Here is a 17,935-nt window from a genome sequence, read left to right as displayed (position 1 = left end):
TTCGACAACTTTTGCTGTACTCCAGCTTTCGGCGCCTGGGAGTCCCTCTCGGAGGGTCCGCTGGGCCCGTATGTAGCTGCGGACGCCGAAGACTTCGGCGTCGGCGCTTTCGAGGATTTGCCCTCGTTTTTCGAGAGTCTGGGTCAGACTGTCGAGTGTCCTTCGGGGCTTTAGGGGCCGTCGAGTTTCCTACCTTTTTATGAGTCTTCTTATCAGTCTCTACGACCGTGTAGTCGTCGTCTTCTCCGGCGACGTTGTCCTCTTTGTCTGTTGAAAGCCCCAGGTCTCGAAGAGATGGTGGCTGGCCCTTGCCCTGCATGCTGGCATTGGCCATCCTCTGCCTCGCTCTAACTCGAAGGGTTTTTGGTGTGAAGGCGGAGCAAGTGTTGCAGTCCTTGCTCTCGTGGTCGACCGGTAGGCAGAGGTTGCAAACCGGGTGCTGGGCCTTCTGCGCGTACTTGTGGTGGCAGTTACAGCAGAATTTGAATGGTGTGTTGTCCATCTCCTGCGTTCAGGGGGCCCCCTGAGCCAGCATTCTCCGATGGACGTTGAAGTTCTGGAAGTTCTCCTGTTCCTTAGTCGTCCCCTTCGATGGTGTAGTCTCTCGTCGTCCTCTCCAATCTTTTTCCGTCCAAAAAAGGCTTTTGGTGTCTCCTTTCTCCAAAAATGTCTGGAGCCCTCTCGGGAACGATCCAGACCCAACCGCGGAAAAAAGAATCTGAAGATGGCGCCCAAGGGTGGGAGCTTCCGCAGAAAGCATGCCAACGTCACGGGAAGGACACCAAAAGGTGGGACGTCGACGCCCACCTGGGCTACGAAAAAAAAAAAAGGACTACGATCCTGGACCCAACCACTAGACCGCGGAATAATGCACAGCATAGTGAATCCAGAAAAATTCACGCTGCAAAACTCGCTGTGTGAGTGGTTGTACGTATGTATGAGTGGATATGTTAGTGGCTGTATTAGTGAGTGGGAGCATTAGTGGCTGTGTGGGTGAATAAGTGGATGTGTGTAGATCTATGAATCAGGGAGTGGGTGTGTAAGTACTGGTATGGGTCTGTGACTGAGTTTGTAAATGGTTGTGTGAGTGGGTGTAGAAAAGGTTCTATAGGGGTGTGAGTGGGTGTGTGGATGATGTTATCAATGAAGAAATGGGTGTCCCACTTTGAGGAACAATTTAGATGCCGCAGCAATACGCAAGATTCCATTAGTTGGCCATTATCGTTAGATTCACTTGAGTTCTCGGCCAGAGAAGTTGAAATAGTTCTGAAAGCTATCCCTAGGGGAAAAGCGCCTGGTCCAGACTGCATACCAGCAGACATATTCCAACAGGACCTCGATCTATGGGTACCATACTTAGTGCGGTTGGTAAATGCACTGGCCATGGGTGCTAGGGTACCCGATTCCTGGGCAGGCGCAGAAATATTGCCTATTTTTAAGAAGGGTGATCGGTCGGTTCCATCCAACTACCGGCCGATCAGTCTTATTGACGCGGTGCAGAAGATCGTAACCCGTCTTGTTCTTTCTAGGATTCAGGCATGGATAGAGGAGCAGGACATCCTTACTCCTCTTCAAGCTGGGTTTAGACCCCACGTGAGTACCCTGGATCAGGCATTCCGTTTCATGCTTTTGCATTGGAAGACGGTAACCCTGGGCAAAGGCAACCTCTAAGCGGCCTTCGTGGACTTAAGGTCAGCATTTGACCTTGTCCCGAGGGCCGGGTTATGGAAATGCCTATTAGATATGGGCATGCCCTCCACCTTAGTAAGACTTATAGTGAACCTACATGCTCATACCTTTGCCTTTGTGCGCTGGGGCAAACCGGGTGAGGTGACAGAGAATTTTCCAGTGGCCAAAGGTGTCAGGCAAGGTTGCGTGCTGGCACCCACCTTGTTTTCTCTATATATAAATAGAGTTACCAAGTATTATGATAATTTTTCCACGGATGCCCCAAGTCTGGCTGGAATGAAAATCCCCTTGCTCATGTTCGCCGACGATACACTCTTGATCTCTCGAACCAGACAGGGTTTGCAGAAAGCCCTGACGAGGTCCGAGAGTTTCTGCAGCGAACATGAGCTAGAGGTGAACGTGTCCAAAACCAAATTTATGGTTCTAAGGGGGCATAAACAAATTAATGCCAGGGTTTCCATGGGGGAAACCCCCCTGGAACAGACAAAGCATTTCACCTACTTGGGAGTCACCTTTAGTGAGACTTTGAGCTGGTCCCATCAGGTCAAGCTCATGACCCTGAAGCATCAGCAGCTGGGTGGGGCACTGATCAAGGAACACAAAGTTTCATTTACCAGGCCAATGTCCCCGCTTATTAAGATATATGGTGGTAAGGTATTACCAGCAGTCCTATATGGGGCAGAACTATGGGGTGGTAGTAATTTGGACCCGTTAAGACATGCCCAAAATAAATTTTTAAGAATGGCAACAGGTCTGCCTCAGTCATCACCACTAATTCCCCTTTTCTATGATTTAGGGTGTCAACCGGTGGAGGATCAAGCAAGACTTCGACCCCTAACATTCTGGCGTCGTCTATGGACAACGCCGGAACTCCACCATTATGCGAAAGCCTGTTTGGAGGTTAGAAACAGCTTTGGGGCCACAAACATAGGCTGGTTTAGAGACCTTAAGACTACCCTAATAGCCCTGGGGTATGGAGACCTGTGGTCCTCCCCCGACTCAGCCATTTTCCCATCTAAAAAGGATCTCAAACATTGTTATTGGGAATGGGTGACACACAACAGGCATTCGAAAATATGCTCGAGTAGCCTTACCTGTATGTTCATTGTTTACAAGGATACGCCCAAGCTGGAAAGGTATTGGGATATCATAACTAAGCCCATGGACCGCAAATTATTCTACCAATTCAGATGTGGCTCACTTCCTCTTGGGGATTTTACTAAAAAGTGGGGAACTGGCAGGACGGGGCACTGTCCCAAGTGTCAAGGTATTGGGGAAAGCTTGAATCACTTTTTGTATGTGTGTCCACTATATTCTGCCCCCAGAGCCAATTGGCTTAGGCCGGTATGTAGAAGCCTAGGTACCAGGTCGGCCGGTGAAGCAAGTAGAATGTTAAAAACCAATCTGGCCCCTCTAATTGTTGTGGGGGTTGCTAAATTTTTGGGGTGGGCCTGGCTGCTTAGAATTAGGTTTATTAAAAGCAACATAACGGGGACCTAAAAGATGTGATTGTTTATTTATTTATTTATATTTATTTTATACATTTATAAGGCGCACAGCTACCCAAAAAGGGTTTCCCGGCGCCGAGACATAAGACAGGATAGGACAAATTAAACAAGCAGGATTTATTTCTCAAACAACCAGGTCTTTATGCTTCTCCTGAAAATGACGTAATTTTCCTCCTTGCGGATGTGTGGAGGAAGTGAATTCCAGTATTCTGCAGAAATATGTATGTATCAGAGCGTTATTGTAAATTTTGTAAGTATGTATCAAGAAGCTGATTAGCCTGTCACTGATTTAATACTTGTTTTAATTGTTTTTATATGTATAAACTGTATTTTATGTCTTTTATGATGAACTAATCGAATAAAGACTTCTTGAATTGATGCCATCAGTAATGTCAGAGAGGTCAGTGATGTTACTGACCAGGTCATGAGTGATATGTGCGGTCATAAACAGCGTATTGCGGGGGCTCGAGCAATAGTTAGCTCACCTAACTATAACTGCTGAATTTCACTGGTTTTGTACGAGTGAAATCAAAGCCTATTTTTTTTATATTTCAGGGGGGTCGCACTGCTCCCCTCCAGGGCTGATTTCAGCTATGAGAAACCCGCCCTCAGGGGCCCGTAGTGTGGGTGGCAAGGTCCCACCCAGGGCACCCACTTACATTTGTTGATAACTGCAGGGTGAGCCTGAAGGTCCCCACTGTACCTGTCAGCTCCCCACCTCCCGTGGGCAGGGAAACAGACATATGCTCAGCTTTCAGCAAGCGAGAGCATGTTATGCTCTCGCTTGCTGAAAGTGGAATGTTTTCTGTAGCTTAGCGGGAGTGGTGTTCAAGCCAAGCCATAGCAAACTGCAATGTTCTGGGGTTGGGCACCCCAGGACATTGCTGGAGCCGGCCCTGGCGGGTGCTGGTACCGAGGGGCGTCTGGGTGCCGGGGGGCATGCGGCCCCCCTCCTTTCATCATGTAGGCCCGGGAGGTGGTGATCCCCGTGGCTGGGGACCCACAACGGGCGTGTTTGTGCCCCAGGGAGGTGGCGTCCCCAGGGCTGAGCGTTCCCCCGCATTCCAAAGTGCCCCGGGGAGGTGGCAGTCCACAGGGCTTTGTATACGTCTAGGAGGGGTGCCCCATGAGCATCCCCCCACCCCCTTATGCCCCCAAGGATTTGGCTCACCCAGGGGCTTAAAAAAAAAAAAAAGTGCATAAACCAGTGTGTCATGGATCCAAGAGTCCACTAGCGAATTCACAGCATAATAAAAAAAAAAATTAACTTCATTCACCCCATTCCACCCCTGCCGCACCCCCCGGGGCACCATATCTGAGGGGTCAGGGTATTCCTACCCTGCTCCCTTTTCATATTTTTTACTTTTTTTGTGGGACTCTGCTTCAAGACAAGTCCCAAGATGGCTGCCAACTATACCTGGTTGAAGTGCTGGCAGCAAATCAAATCAAATCAAATTTTAGTAGGATCCACAAGTCCACTGCAATAACTAGCGCAACCAGATAGATTTTTTTGAAAGATTAATCTCTGAAACTACTGAACGAATTTAACCCAAATCACAAAAAGCACTGGACCAACATCTAGCTTTCTACTACATGTGGTTTAATTCTGTTCAGCAGTTTGAGCTATAGTCTTTTTCAAAAAATAAAAAAAATCCCCATAGACATAACATGGGGAAAACGTGTTTTGGGGCCCCCTTTTCGCTCGGCCCCCACTTGACGGACCACCTCGAAACATTTAGCACAGCAGTTGAACCAAAATGGGGATGTATTTTAAACATTTCGCAAAGATCCGTAACTACAACGACTCTACTGGTGATTGCCAGTAGGTAATGGATATTTATTCATCTTCAATGCACATCCAGGAACAGACAATGACAGACCAACTAGGATGCTGTAGATAGTTTATTGGTGGTTGCACAAGTTCAACGTGACGCATTTCGGCCACGACCTTGATCACACATGAATAATTGCTCCTACGATTGCCCACAAAATATCCTTAACATACATATATATTTGATATGTGCTCTGGGTCCCCGCAAGTGGGCGGGACTGCTCAGTGCTTATGACTATTGAGGAGTATCCCCTGTCGGGGAAGTTATGTTCCACGATCTTACACATATGCAGACATTCTACCATTCATAACCATCAGAGTAGCAAAGCTACAATGTTTTAAACTCATTTTTAAACGTTATGATGGATTTTCATATTTATCCATTTAGTTTTTATAAGATCAAAAATGTAAAGCACACATTTCCTCTACCTAGTCATATTGGGTTTCACTTTGGGTGTGTTGCTTGCCAGATCAAGCTAGTTCATATTTTATTTACATTAAAAACTATTTTTTTTTAAATGCTGATTCTTGGTGTCAGTTTTTTTTTTTTTTACACAAATCAACTTCAGCTACTCCAACACATATCTTCTTAGAGGAAATGGGAAACTTTGAGAAGGACACTTCGACATGTACACACCATCAGTTTGCAGGCCCTCAGTCTCCCAGCATGCCTTACCTTTGGCTTGTTTCTGAAGATATGCTTTGGATGGCATCCACTGCAGATTCTGACATTTTCTCATCCTGTAAAGGAAAGAGACACATTGAAATGACATTTAAAAGCAAAATAATGAGCTACCTCACACAAAATAAATAATATATGTGTGTACATAATCTGCAATACCTGAAATAATAATGACCTTTGGATACTTGCCATTACACGTTTCCTAGCTCCATGATGGCTTCACTTTACCCGAAGATTTTTGGTACAAAACATTCCGTCTCAAACCCTCACAGATGCCAGTGTTAATTTATTACTAAATGCACACAGGAGTCCCCTTAGAGCGTCCCCTGAAACCCCAACAACAACTGGTTTGGTCTCAGACTGCCACCAGACATATTTCTGACCTCATGGGGTGAAAGTGAGCTCTCTCAGTGGCCAGGAAACATGGCCTGCTCTGGGCAGAGGTGCTTCACATCTCCTCCAGGCCAGGATGCCTTTCCATCGCGGGAAACTTCAATGGTGATCAATCAATCAATCCATTTATAGAGCGCGCTGCTCACCCATAGGGGTCTAAAGGCGCTGAGGAGGGGGGGTGCCACTACTGCTCGAAGAGCCAGGTCTTGAGGTGTTTCCTGAATGTGAGGTGGTCCTGGGTCAGTCGTAGGTGGACGGGGAGGGACTTCCACGTCTTGGCAGCCAGGTAGGAGAATGATCTTCCTCCGGTGGTGGCTCTGCGGATCCGTGGGACGGTGGCGAGGGAGAGGCTGGCGGAGCGGAGTTTGCGTGTTGGAGTGTAGAACGTGAGGCGGTTGTTGAGGTATTCGGGGCCTATGTCGTGGAGCACTTTGTGTGCGTGGGTGAGGAGCCTGAACGTGATCCTTTTTCTGATGGGGAGCCAGTGCAGGTCTCTCAGGTGGGCTGATATGTGGCGAGGGATGTTGAGGATGTGTCGTGCGGATGCGTTCTGCATTTGTTGGGAGTCTTTTTGAAGTTTGACTGTGGTTCCTGCGTATAGGGCGTTCCCGTAGTATAGTCGGCTGGTGACGAGGGCCTGGGTGACTGTCTTTCTGGTTCCGATAGGGATCCACCGGAAGATCTTACAGAGCATGCGCAGGGTGTTAAAACATGAGGATGACATGGCGTTGACTTGCTTGGTCATCCTGAGAGAGGAGTCCAGGATTAATCCCAGGTTGCGTGCGTGGTCAGTGGGTATCGGTGTGGTGCCCAGTGCTGTGGGCCACCAGGAGTCGTCCCAGGCAGATGAGGATGAAGACCTCAGTCTTGCCCGAGTTCAGTTTCAGGCGGGTGAGTTTCATTTATTCTGCGTCATTTTTCATTCCTTCCTGGAGGTTGAGTTTGGCGGTGGCTGGGTCTTTGGTGAGGGAAGAGTATCAGCTGGGTGTCGTCGGCATATGAGATGTTGAGGTTGTTTGCGTGCGATGGTGGCGAGGGGGCTCAGGTAGATATTGAAGAGGGTTGGGCTGAGCGATGAGCCTTGGGGTACGCCGCAGATCTCAGTGGCCGCGGAGCAGAAGGGGGAGGCAGACTCTCTGGGTTCTGTCGGAGAGGAGCGATCCAGTCCAGGGCTTTACCTTGGATCCCAGCATTGTGGAGGCGGTTTATTAGGGTGCGTAGGCAGACTATCAAAGGCGGCTGAGAGGTCTAGGAGGATGAAGGCGGTTGTTTCCCTGTTGTCAAGCAGGGTCCTGATGTCGTCAGTGGCTGCGATGAGAGGGGTCTCGGTGCTGTGGTTGGCTCGAAATCCAGACTGGGATGGGTCGAGGGAGCCATTGGCCTCAAGGAAAGCGGTCAGCTGTTTATTGACAACCTTCTCAATAACCTTTGCAGGGAAGGGAAGAAGGGAGATGGGGCGGAAGTTTTTGAGGTCTTTATGGTCCGCTGTGGGTTTCTTCAGTAGGGCGTTGATTTCTGAGTGCTTCCAGCTCTCTGGTGGTGGTGGTGATTGTCGTCGTTGTTCTCCAGGTGGAAGTTCAGGTCCCCTAGGAGGATGTAGTCTGATGAGGCGATGGCATGTGGGCTGGGAAGGTGGCGGACGCGAGGGAGTTATTTATGACGTTCCGAAGGTGCGATGATGGTGTCGGCTTTGTTAAAGATGTGTTGGGGGCATGGGTCGGAAGGAGAGCCGGAGTGGATGGTGTTCATAGAGGAACCTTAGGTCCAGGATGGATCTCATTGTTTCGTCTACCTTTGGTACCAGGAAGTTCGTAGAGTACACCCCCTTGTTCCTCTCCATGGGAGGTACAAGCTTGATAGCCTCCTTCTGCAGGAGTTCTTGTTCTTCCCTTTGAAGTAGCTCTAGTTGATTCTTTGCTAGTGCTCTTCTTTTTGTTTTTTTGTTTGGTGGTGTTCTTTCCAACTCTATGCAGTAGCCGTACTGTATGGTGTTGAGAATCCATCTGTCTGTAGTTATTTTCTTCCACTCCTGGAAGAAAAGGTTCAGTCTTCCTCCCACCGGTGTTACGTGCACTTGAATGTTTAGTCCGAGCCACTCCTCTTTGTTGTATCTGTGCTCCACCCGGGGAGTTTTTGAAAGGGTGTGCACTGATAGTGTGGTAGAGTCAGTTGGAGGTGGGTTGTTGTCCACCTCTTCAGTTATTTCAACGTCCATTCCTCTTCCCGCGAAAGGACTGGCCCCTCTGTTGGTATTGCCAGTGTTGTTTTTGCTGGCCTTGTTGATTCTGGGTGTCGCCCTGGTGGGTGTGGTGGAAAGTCTGGTGCTAAGTCCCCGGCTGATTTCCCCCTCTCCCGTTTGGTCTCCGTGACGGGGTTCCTCTCTTATTTCCCCTGAACTGCAAGGCCCCCATGGATCTTGCGGTGTCGTCGTCCTTTTTCAACTGGGTGAGCTTTTCGTCCACTGGTGCTCCGAACAGTGTCTCACCGTTTACAACCAGATATTCTGAGCCAGGCTGGTTTCCTTTCCGTGATGCCCAGCATCATAAGTCTGCCGGCTGTGTCTGCACCGTCCAGTGCTGTTTTTAGGCATGAATTTGCCACGTCCTTCCCCTCCTCTACCAGGTGCGTAGCTCTTTGCTGGTATTCTTGTGTGAGGTGTTTGATTAACCTGCCCAGTTCGTCCAGGATCTGGTATTGGTGACTGTTCAGCAGGACGTTGGAATTGGCCATGCACCAGTGTGTTGCGGCATTCCTCTCTATCTTTCTCCCAGTCAGGTCCATCCTTCTGCTCTCCTTGTCTGGAGGTGGTCCTGACGTTGTCGGGACATTGGGCCTTCTCCTTGCAGTTGCAGCAATGATGGAGTCTGCAGTAACCGTTCCCTGGATGTAGGGTGGGTCCTTGGGGGAGTGCTTGTACTTCTTCTCCGTCCTAGGTGTGACGGGTTTACAAGTTGCAGGTTCTTTTAAGGCCTCTCTGCCTTGTCCTTTGATGCTTTCGAGCATTGGCAGGTACTGGCTCCTAATTTGTATGGGGAGCAGTGTTTCCACAAGGAAATCCGCCTTAGGCTGTTTCTCTTCGAGTTTAACTCTGAACACTGATGCTGTGTTCTTGATGACTTCATTGTAAAGTCCAATGTCGTCAGGCAGCGAGGGCCTCGCTGGATATGTGTCCACTTCCTTTTCTGGACTCTCAGCTTCGAGGTCCTGCCACTCTAGGTCCTGTGTGTCAGAGTAGGTTGAGCCCTGGAAGGTCCTCTGGTCGTCATCTTCCTCCTCCTCCTCGTAGTAGGGAGTGTCATCTTCCCAATATTCCAGATCTTCCTGGCTTTACGGCAGTGCCTCGACCTCGAACTCATCTTCTTCCTCGACGAACTCTACCACCGGTGGCTTTGGCTTCGACGTAATTGTATACTCTTTCATTCTTTCTTCTTAGTCTTTCTTTCGCTGCAAGATGTTCTCCATCTATGCCTCGAGTCTTCTCTTCTTTCTTTCCATCTCCGCCGCCTGTTCGGCGCCGATTGGTTGTGCCGGTCTCTTTGTCTGGCTTGATGAAGTTGAAACTGTGACTGGTTTCGGCGTCGAGACTGGTTTCGGCGGCGAGACAGGTCTTGCGTCCTTCGTCGACGAAGAGGTCTTCGACGTCGAGCGTTCCTTTTCGTGGACGTTTTTCGACGACCTTGGCTGGTCGACGCCCTTCGGAGCCTGGGAGTCCTTCTGTGAGGTTCCGCTGGCCCTGGGTGTTGCCGCAGACGCCGGAGTTTTCGGCATCGGCACTTTCGAGGTCTTGCCCTAGTTTTTTCGAGAATCTTAAGCAGACTTGAGTCTTTCGGGGCATCGAGTCTCCTACCTTTTCGGGAGTCTCCGTATTATCGGTCTCTACGACCATGTAGCCGTCTTCTTCGGCGACATAATCCTCCTCGTCTGTCGAGAGTCCCAGGTCTCGAAGGGACGGTGGCTGGCCCTTGCCCCGCATGGCGAAGTAAGCTCTCCTTTGCCTCTCTCTCTCACATGAAGGGTCTTCGGCGTAAAGGCGGAGCAGGCGTTGCAGTCCCTGCTTTCGTTGTCGACCGGCAGGCAGCGGTTGCAGACTGGATGTTGGTCTTTCTGCGCGTACTTGTGGTGGCAGTTCTTGCAGAATTTGAATGGTGTGTTGTCCATCTCTTGAGTTCAGGGGGCCCCCTTATTGCGCATTCTCTTCTGGACGAAGTTCTTCGAAGATACTCTTCCTTAGTCGTTCCCTTCGCTGATGTAGTCTCACCTTGTCTTCTCTTCTCTTTTCTTCCCAAAACTTGGCTTTTGGCTTCTCTTTTCTCCAAATGTCTGGAGCCCTCTCGGGAACGATCCAGACCCAACGGCGGAAAAAAGAATCTGGAGATGGCGTCCAAGGGTGGGAGCTTCCGCAGGAAGCATGCCGACGTCACCGGAAGGACACCAAAAGGTGGGACGTCGACGCCCACCTGGGCTACAAAAAAAAAAACAAAGAAAAGACTACGATTCCGGACCCAACCACCAGACCGCAGAATAATGCACAGCATAGTGAATCCAGAAAGATTCACGCTGCAAAACTTCCTCTTGCAGAAGTTGCAAGTGATCCCGACACGCGGTGGTACTGCGGTGGCATGGCTGGAGGGGTTGCCTCGAAGGGGAGGGAGTAGCGCCTTCAAACGATTTGCAGCACCCACCTATCCGATGTGATGGAGCGCCAGTGGAGGAGGTGATAGCGAACCCTGCCCCCCACTGGCGTTGAATGGGCCTGAAAGCTCCTACTAGGAGGGCTTTGAGGCAGATGCTGCGGGGGTGGAAAGTGGACTGGCCTCGCCGTTGTCCCCGGGCACGGCCACGGCGGTTACCTCTTTCGCCACCGTCCTGGATGTTAGTCTGCGGCTCATGGCTGGCAGGACGTAAGGGGGCGCCCCTTCCTTGTCCACGAAAGGAGCGAAAGGCAGCAGGTTGCTGGCGCGGGCCGACAGGCCTAAGGACTTGGCCGTAGCCCTGGAGTCCTTAAAGCGCTCAAACGCACGGTCTGCCTTGTCGCCAAAGAGGCGACGCCCATCAAACGGCATGTCCATAAGAGTGTTTTGGACATCAGCCAAAAAGTTGGCGGACCTAAGCCAGGCGTGGCGACGAATCGCTACCGTCGTTGCCATCGCCCTGCCTAGCGAGTCCGTTGTATCCAGTCCACACCGGATGGATTACTGTGCCGCATCTCGACCCTCCGCAAGAGCTTAAGCGAGTTTAGTCCGGGGCTCGGCCGGACATTGTGGCTGCACGTCCGCGACCATGTCCCACAGAGTGGATATAACGGCCCAAGAGGCACTCTGTGTTAACTGACCGCAACCCCAAACTCAGTGTGGAGAACATCTTCTTACCATACTGTTCGTACCTCTTGGATTCCCGATCGGGGGGAGCCGTCGGGAATGCGGTCTGGGAGTTAGAGGCCCGTATGACCAAGCTCTCGGGAGTGGGGTGCGTAGACAGGAAGCAAGGGTCGCCCGGACCCGGGCAGTGATGTCTGGCCACATTCCTATATACAGGGGGACCTGTAGCGGGCCTGGACTAAGTGCCCAGAAGAACGTAGACAAGGCCTAAATAAACGGCAACAGAGGCTCCGAAGAGCTTGCTTGCGGTTTAAGGACCTCAGTGAGGAGGTTAGTCCTCACTGCCGTGACGGGGAGTTCAAGGGATAAGGCCTTGGCCGCCCGTGTCAACACCAAACTATAGGCAGCCCCCTCCTCCGTAGCCATGGTAGGAGGGGAGACAAAACCAGTGTCTGACAAAGTGTCCAAACCACTGGCATCCCCTAGCTCACCTGCCCAGTCCTGATAAGACTGGCACTCACGTGCCAGAGGGTCCTCAGACCCCTCCCAATCCGCCTCGCCACCCATCTCCTGGTACTAAGGGTCAAATGATGGGGCTGGATCATAGAATAAAAATTATTCTCTTGATGTCGAATGCGGCATCGAGCGGTGCCGCTCCGGCATCGGAACCGGGTCGAGGGGGGGGGACCGGGGACAACGTCGTCCGGAGACTGCTTTGGGGGTGACACCCTAGCGGCCGGCGCCGGCGAGGTTGTAAGGTCAACTGGCGACGACCCGGATCCGGAACTGGATCCAGCGGGGCCCTGCGGCACCAGGACCGAAGTCGCCGGCGGCGCCGGGGCCGAAGCACCCGGCCCGCTTGGGCTCCCAGTCAGGGCCGCAGGGCCCAAAGGCCACGCGTAACCCGACGGATGAGTGAGCGACCTCATGGCCGTGAGGAAGGCATCGATCTCCTTCGGCGTCGCGTTCTGCCCAGGGACCGGCTGGTATGGAGCAGGCCGCGACGCCGGCGGAGCTGCGCGGGCAGTGTCGCCCGAACCCCCGGCCGTGTTGCGCGAGCGTCTGGGTGAGTCAGAAGAGCGATGTCACTTCTTTGACTTCTTGTGCCTCTTACCTGAGGACTTGGAGCCCGAGAAGTGTTGTTGACGCTCCGAGCTGTGATGACTTCGGGCCCGCGACCGGTCCCTTGACCTCCTTCCGGACCGGGACCTCGAATGTCGCGTGCCGACTGCCGGAGCTCGAGGCGCTTGCGGGTCCGCTCCCGCCTAGCCTTCAACGTCAAGGCCCGGCAGTCGGGGCACGACTTATCGTGGTCGGGCCCAAGGCAATGTAGACACCGGCGATGGGGGTCGGTAACCGACATAAGTCGGTTGCAGTCGACGCAGGGCTTGAACCCAGGCATCCCTACCGGCACAGTCGGAGTCTTACGACTTCGAAGAAAGATCAAAAATGATCGAAAAAGTTTAGTCAAAAATTGACTTAGGGTACCACTCTTTCCGAATCGGCGCTTGCTGGCGCAGAAAAAAGAGGAACTGTAGTCAGCGCGCGAAGACGGCGTCCAAGTACTCCGGTGACGTCATCTCGGCGACGACGCAGACGACGGACGCGGAGCCGCAGACAAAACCTACAGACACGCAAGGGTACTGCTACGCAAAAGTTTCCGGATCCAGTCTGATGCCTGGGGATATTCTAAGGTAAGGAATCTAATATGAACCTGTTTCTTTCAAATATAACCAGATCTTGATTGGCAGTTTTTAGGTAAATCGGGGGGAGGAAGGTCTTAATTTTGTTCAGGAGTTTTAGTTTGTAGAAGACTACCTTCGTTGTATTCTTTTTGTGTGCGTTCATCTGCAGAGAAAGCTTGCGGTTAATTTCAATATTATTTTGACATTCTTGGACCGGGGTGGGTCTGTCTGCGGTTGGACAAGAGAAGGACTTCAGTCTTGTCTTGGTTGAGTTTAAGGTGTTTGAGTCTCAGCTGGTTTTGAACTTTTCAGGGTGTGGCGTTTAAGCGGCGTACGTCATCCAGTGAGGAGATTTCCAGGTATAGCTGAATGTCATCTGCATAAAGGTGGTTGGCGACGTTTGCTTGTCTTAGTATTTCAGTGAGGGGCTCCACGTAGATATTAAAGAGTATAGGTGAGAGGATTGAGCCTCTTGTGTGAATCCGGAAGACATGCATATCGCCTGAGCATTGTGCAAGTGTTCATTTTCCTGTTGGCGGTGTCCACAGCATGCAGTGATTTTAGGCCCATTGTGATGAATGCCTTCGCCTCCTCTATGATATGTTTATGCTCTCTTTTTACTGTTCAGCTAGGTGCTGCATTACCTCTCCTATTGCCTCCCATTGCTGCTGGCTAGATCTTTGGAAGTAAGCGCTGGGAGCTAGCTATGTCCCATTTTGTTGCTGCAGCCCTCTCAAAATCCCTCCACACCATCTCTCTATGGGATAGTGGTCTGTGGACAACAGTGTGCTTCCTCTCTTCTAGCCCGCTGTCACAATAATTTTCTGGCAATCTTCTGAAGAGTTTCTTGAAAGAGGTAGTTTTTGAATCCCGAGTACAACTTCTCCCCCTCTTGGAGACTTCAAGTATGAATTTACCTATGCTGCCAACCATTATTAACAAAGGATGAGAAGTTTTTCAAGCACCCAGCTTTTTATAAGGCCATTAAGCAGAGGATAGAGAAACAAAATAGCCATTCTTTTTTTCGGGACCCTGCATAGATCAGGGTTTATACCCCCAGCTGACTATTATGAGCCTAGAAGTCTCCAAAAAGGGGGGAGGGGGGTGGAGGGGGAGGGAGTTGTACATTGGATTCAAAAACTACATCTTCCAAGAACCTTTTCAAAAGATTACCAGAAAATGCTTCATTATGAAAAGTAATATGCAAATAGGCCTCACAGAATCACACACACTACATACGGCAAAAATAGCAGCCTGATGATGAAGCATGGCCCCGGCAGATGCAGGGCTCGTGCAAAGGGTTCCCTTTCCTGAGAATTATTTAATTTTCAGTACTTAACTAGTTTGCAGCTGTTAAAACAAAAACAAAGCAGGTGTGAATCAAATAACCAATCGTGAGGTACCTTTGCTCAGCATTGGCTCAGATTTAGAAGTTGCAAGTTTCCATCTATTAGTTTATTGTCCAGCTCATTTTTTTCATCCAACTTTCAAAGTACCAGAATACAGAGTACACATCAAGATAAATACTTGAAAGAGATACCTTCGGAGCTACTCTTTGTAACCTCTTCCTATAATCTTCCTTCCCATGTTTCACTTAGCAGCAGATAATGAAACTTAAGTAACAGCCCACTGGAAATGGAGTGCTCATTCCCAAGCTACCTCCAGTGGGCTCGTAAGATAATTCAATCATCAGCTATTAAAGTGAGGTTGGTGCAGAGAGCATGAATCTTTGGGCACTAAAAAGAGAGGATGTAGGGAAGAGATGTGTAAGGGTGAGAAGACAAGACTTCTAGATGCACAGAGATGCCAGCTGGCCATTATGCAACAGGCACAGCCGGTTTGCAAATTGTAGAAAAGCAACCACACAATAGCAAGTACAATAAGCACACAAAAGACAAAAAAATACTTTTAACTCACCCTCTCTAGAGGGATGTCCAGCCTCCATAGACTTTCCCTTCATTAAAAAAAGAACACTGATATACAATGAATCTTGCTTGCAGAAAACCTTACTCAGCCTCCAAATCAAGTCCCTCTCCATTGATTTCAATGGAATGATCCTTCAAAAACATTTAATCTGGCTGAGAGCTATGCTAAAGTTAAGCTTTTAAAAATATAAAAAAGGACCTTGTTAAAACTGTACTAATTCGAAATCAATACCTATAAAATGTCATTGTCTCAGTCCCATATTTGACACCACGAGTTTCTTATGTATTACTAGACATAGGCAGAATAGCCAATGCCCATCCTATGTAAAGTTGCCACGTGGCTAATAGGCTACAAGAATAGCTGTTAAATTTATGTCAAGGCAGATCAACATAAATATAAATGAGCAGATACATGAAAAAATCAATTTAATGGGATTTTAAAGAGGTTCACGTTACTCCTACATGGATATCACAGTGAACTGTGCCGGTCTAGTTGATTTAGCCAACTGGATGAAATTCAACTGTCTGCAACAAAACGCAGGCAAAACCGATATCCAGGTGGTTGGCAAGCAACCTTCGACATGGTCACACATCAGGTGGCCGCCGGAATTAGGTTTGAATCCGGTCCCCAAATCCAAGATCAAAAACTTGGGGGTGTGGTTTGATAACACACTTTCAATTGAGGGACAGATATCTAGTGTGGCCGGCATGTGCTTTGGACCACTACGACTGTTACGCAAAGTTTTAGATCTGTTACCTCCAGCAGCTAAGAAAATCATTATCCAGGTGGTGATCATTTCCCACCTGGACTACTGCAACGTTGTATATTTAGGGATCACCAAAGGCAAAATAATAATGCTGCAGAGTCCAGATTGCGGCAGCGCAGCTACTTCTTAACATCCCCTATCGGGGCAGCCCTTGCTGAACAGCACTTGTTCCTGTACAAGAGAGAGTGAGTTTTAAAGCTCTATGTTTCCCCACAGCATCGTTAATTAGAAAGTGTAGGAGAGTAGGGTCTGCAATCCTATGATCACCCAGATTTTTTGCTTTTGTTTCACTGGTTTACGACTTTCTCTGGCTGTGGGCCTGCCAATCAGACCCACAGCCTAGCTGTTCTCTCGCTAAATTGATATCTGTACCTTAGGTGCATTACCCAATTGGAACTGGCCACCTTGTCAGACCCTGTAACTCAGGGCATCGGTGTACCCGGGGCCTACCAGGGGCTGAAGCATGTATTATGCCACCCCTGGATGGCCATCTAAATGTGACACAACTGGCTGCGCGACAGCTGGGGCAACGTGGCGTACTCGCCCTTTGCTTTAGATATAGTATACCTATATCTAACCCCCAAATGGACACCCGAATTCCTATCAGCCACTCCTATGGCAGGCCTTGACAATCCTGAAGGCAGAGTGCGTGGAATCGTGTGAACTGGGCGCTGGCACGAGCCGAGCCCGGTTGCAGCTTGCAGAACCAAGACCAAATGGCTGTTCCATGATAACGCGTGCCATATTGATAACTTCGGTATCGCGTTATCAAGACATGTCGAGTAAGGTGTCATACGAATCGGGATACTGACCCCTCACCAATGCTGGCGACGGGGTTAGCATTCCACCCTTCTAGAGGGACACGACATGTACGTAACTGTGAACCCCGGTTAAAGTTAACTGAAGCCTCAGCTCCATAAAATGGATGCTGCCACCACAGACACGAGTCTGACCTCCTGCTGCTGGGAGTCCTTCCAGCGAGGAGAGCTTGGACAAAGGGTTTCCTGTCCGGGGCGGTGCTCGCACCATCCCAGACAGGGTTTTGTGTATCCTGGGTAGGCAGGGCTTTACAGGAAGGTGACTGCGGAGTGGCACCCCGGTGCTCACTACGCATCTGCCGGCTAGAACCAGTTCCAGGGGCACCCCAGCCCCTGACCTGGGGAAAGTCCGGCATGGGAGAGGGGTGTAACCACCCCCCTTTCTGGTCCCACCCCTCGGGCAGGACCTAGTCGCGTACCCACCCCTTTCTTTAGGATAAAGGCAGGAGCGGGGACCCTTCCAAATTAGATCATCTTTGAATCAAGAATACTTTCTACGAAAGGAACTCTCGACTCTTCTCAAGATTTCTCCCTTGTGGCTAAGGAGTAGTCACCCTGCATCCGCAGGCACCATCCTCAGGAATCCGACTGCCCAGCTCGACGAGAACCGGCTTCCCTGGCACCTCTGACCTCTACCCACATCGTCAGCTCAGCTGAGATCCGTGGGTGCGACGAGACCTCGAGGGACCGGCCATCTTCAAAACCTGCACGATTTCTTAACCAGCACGACCACCAAGGGATCCTTGGGTGAGTGCTCTGGGGTCCGAGAAGCCCCGACCCTGAGCAGCTCCCGCACCGAAGTGCAGCCTCCCAGCATCTCCACGATCTGCGTGGGGCCCTTCTGCTCTTTGCTGTTCAGCACGTTGTCTGGTTACTAGCCGCTGGCTGTGACCTTCTTGACGACGCCCGACAACCAACGCTGCTGGTCTGGTTACTCCAGACCGGCCTTTGCTCCCTTCTGAGAGAGGAGCCCCCCCGGACCCTCCTGGTCCACTCAAGACGCCATTTTAGGCCCACCCCGTGGCCCTGAAATTTGCCAAGGCTTGTTGCCCCAATCCTGGGCCCAGCGACGCCGACAGCATCAACCTTCGTGGGACAGCTCGCACCTCCATCCTGGTCGCCGACAACGCCTCCTGGTCCGTGAGACTGCAAAGCCTAGCGTCGCCCACTCACCTAGTCGAGGTGACGATCATCCGGTGCCCTCCTGGTACCCTCTGACTACTGGCTAGTAGTACGAACTTGGTCCCCTCTGCTTTCAGGTGTCATCCATCTCTGATCCAGGCTTGGATCCCTACGAACTATCTCCACTGGTCGCCGGC

At 50.5% G+C, this 17,935-nt stretch overlaps 1 protein-coding gene across 2 annotated transcripts in view; it reads right to left on the bottom strand.

The window, feature by feature from the left end:
• Positions 1 to 17,935, bottom strand: part of KMT2A (lysine methyltransferase 2A) — a 1,431,261-nt gene that overhangs the window by 1,223,797 nt on the left and 189,529 nt on the right. For both annotated transcript variants that reach the window (XM_086956712.1, XM_086956713.1), the window contains exon 6: positions 5,705 to 5,769. In XM_086956712.1, coding sequence (XP_086812838.1) covers positions 5,705 to 5,769 — 65 coding nt within the window. The remainder of the gene's footprint in view (positions 1 to 5,704; positions 5,770 to 17,935) is intronic.

This window comes from Lissotriton vulgaris, chromosome 2_1 (genome assembly GCF_964263255.1).
Source record: "Lissotriton vulgaris chromosome 2_1, aLisVul1.2, whole genome shotgun sequence".
NCBI lineage: Eukaryota > Metazoa > Chordata > Amphibia > Caudata > Salamandridae > Lissotriton > Lissotriton vulgaris.
This window is presented reverse-complemented; position numbering and strand designations above follow the sequence as displayed.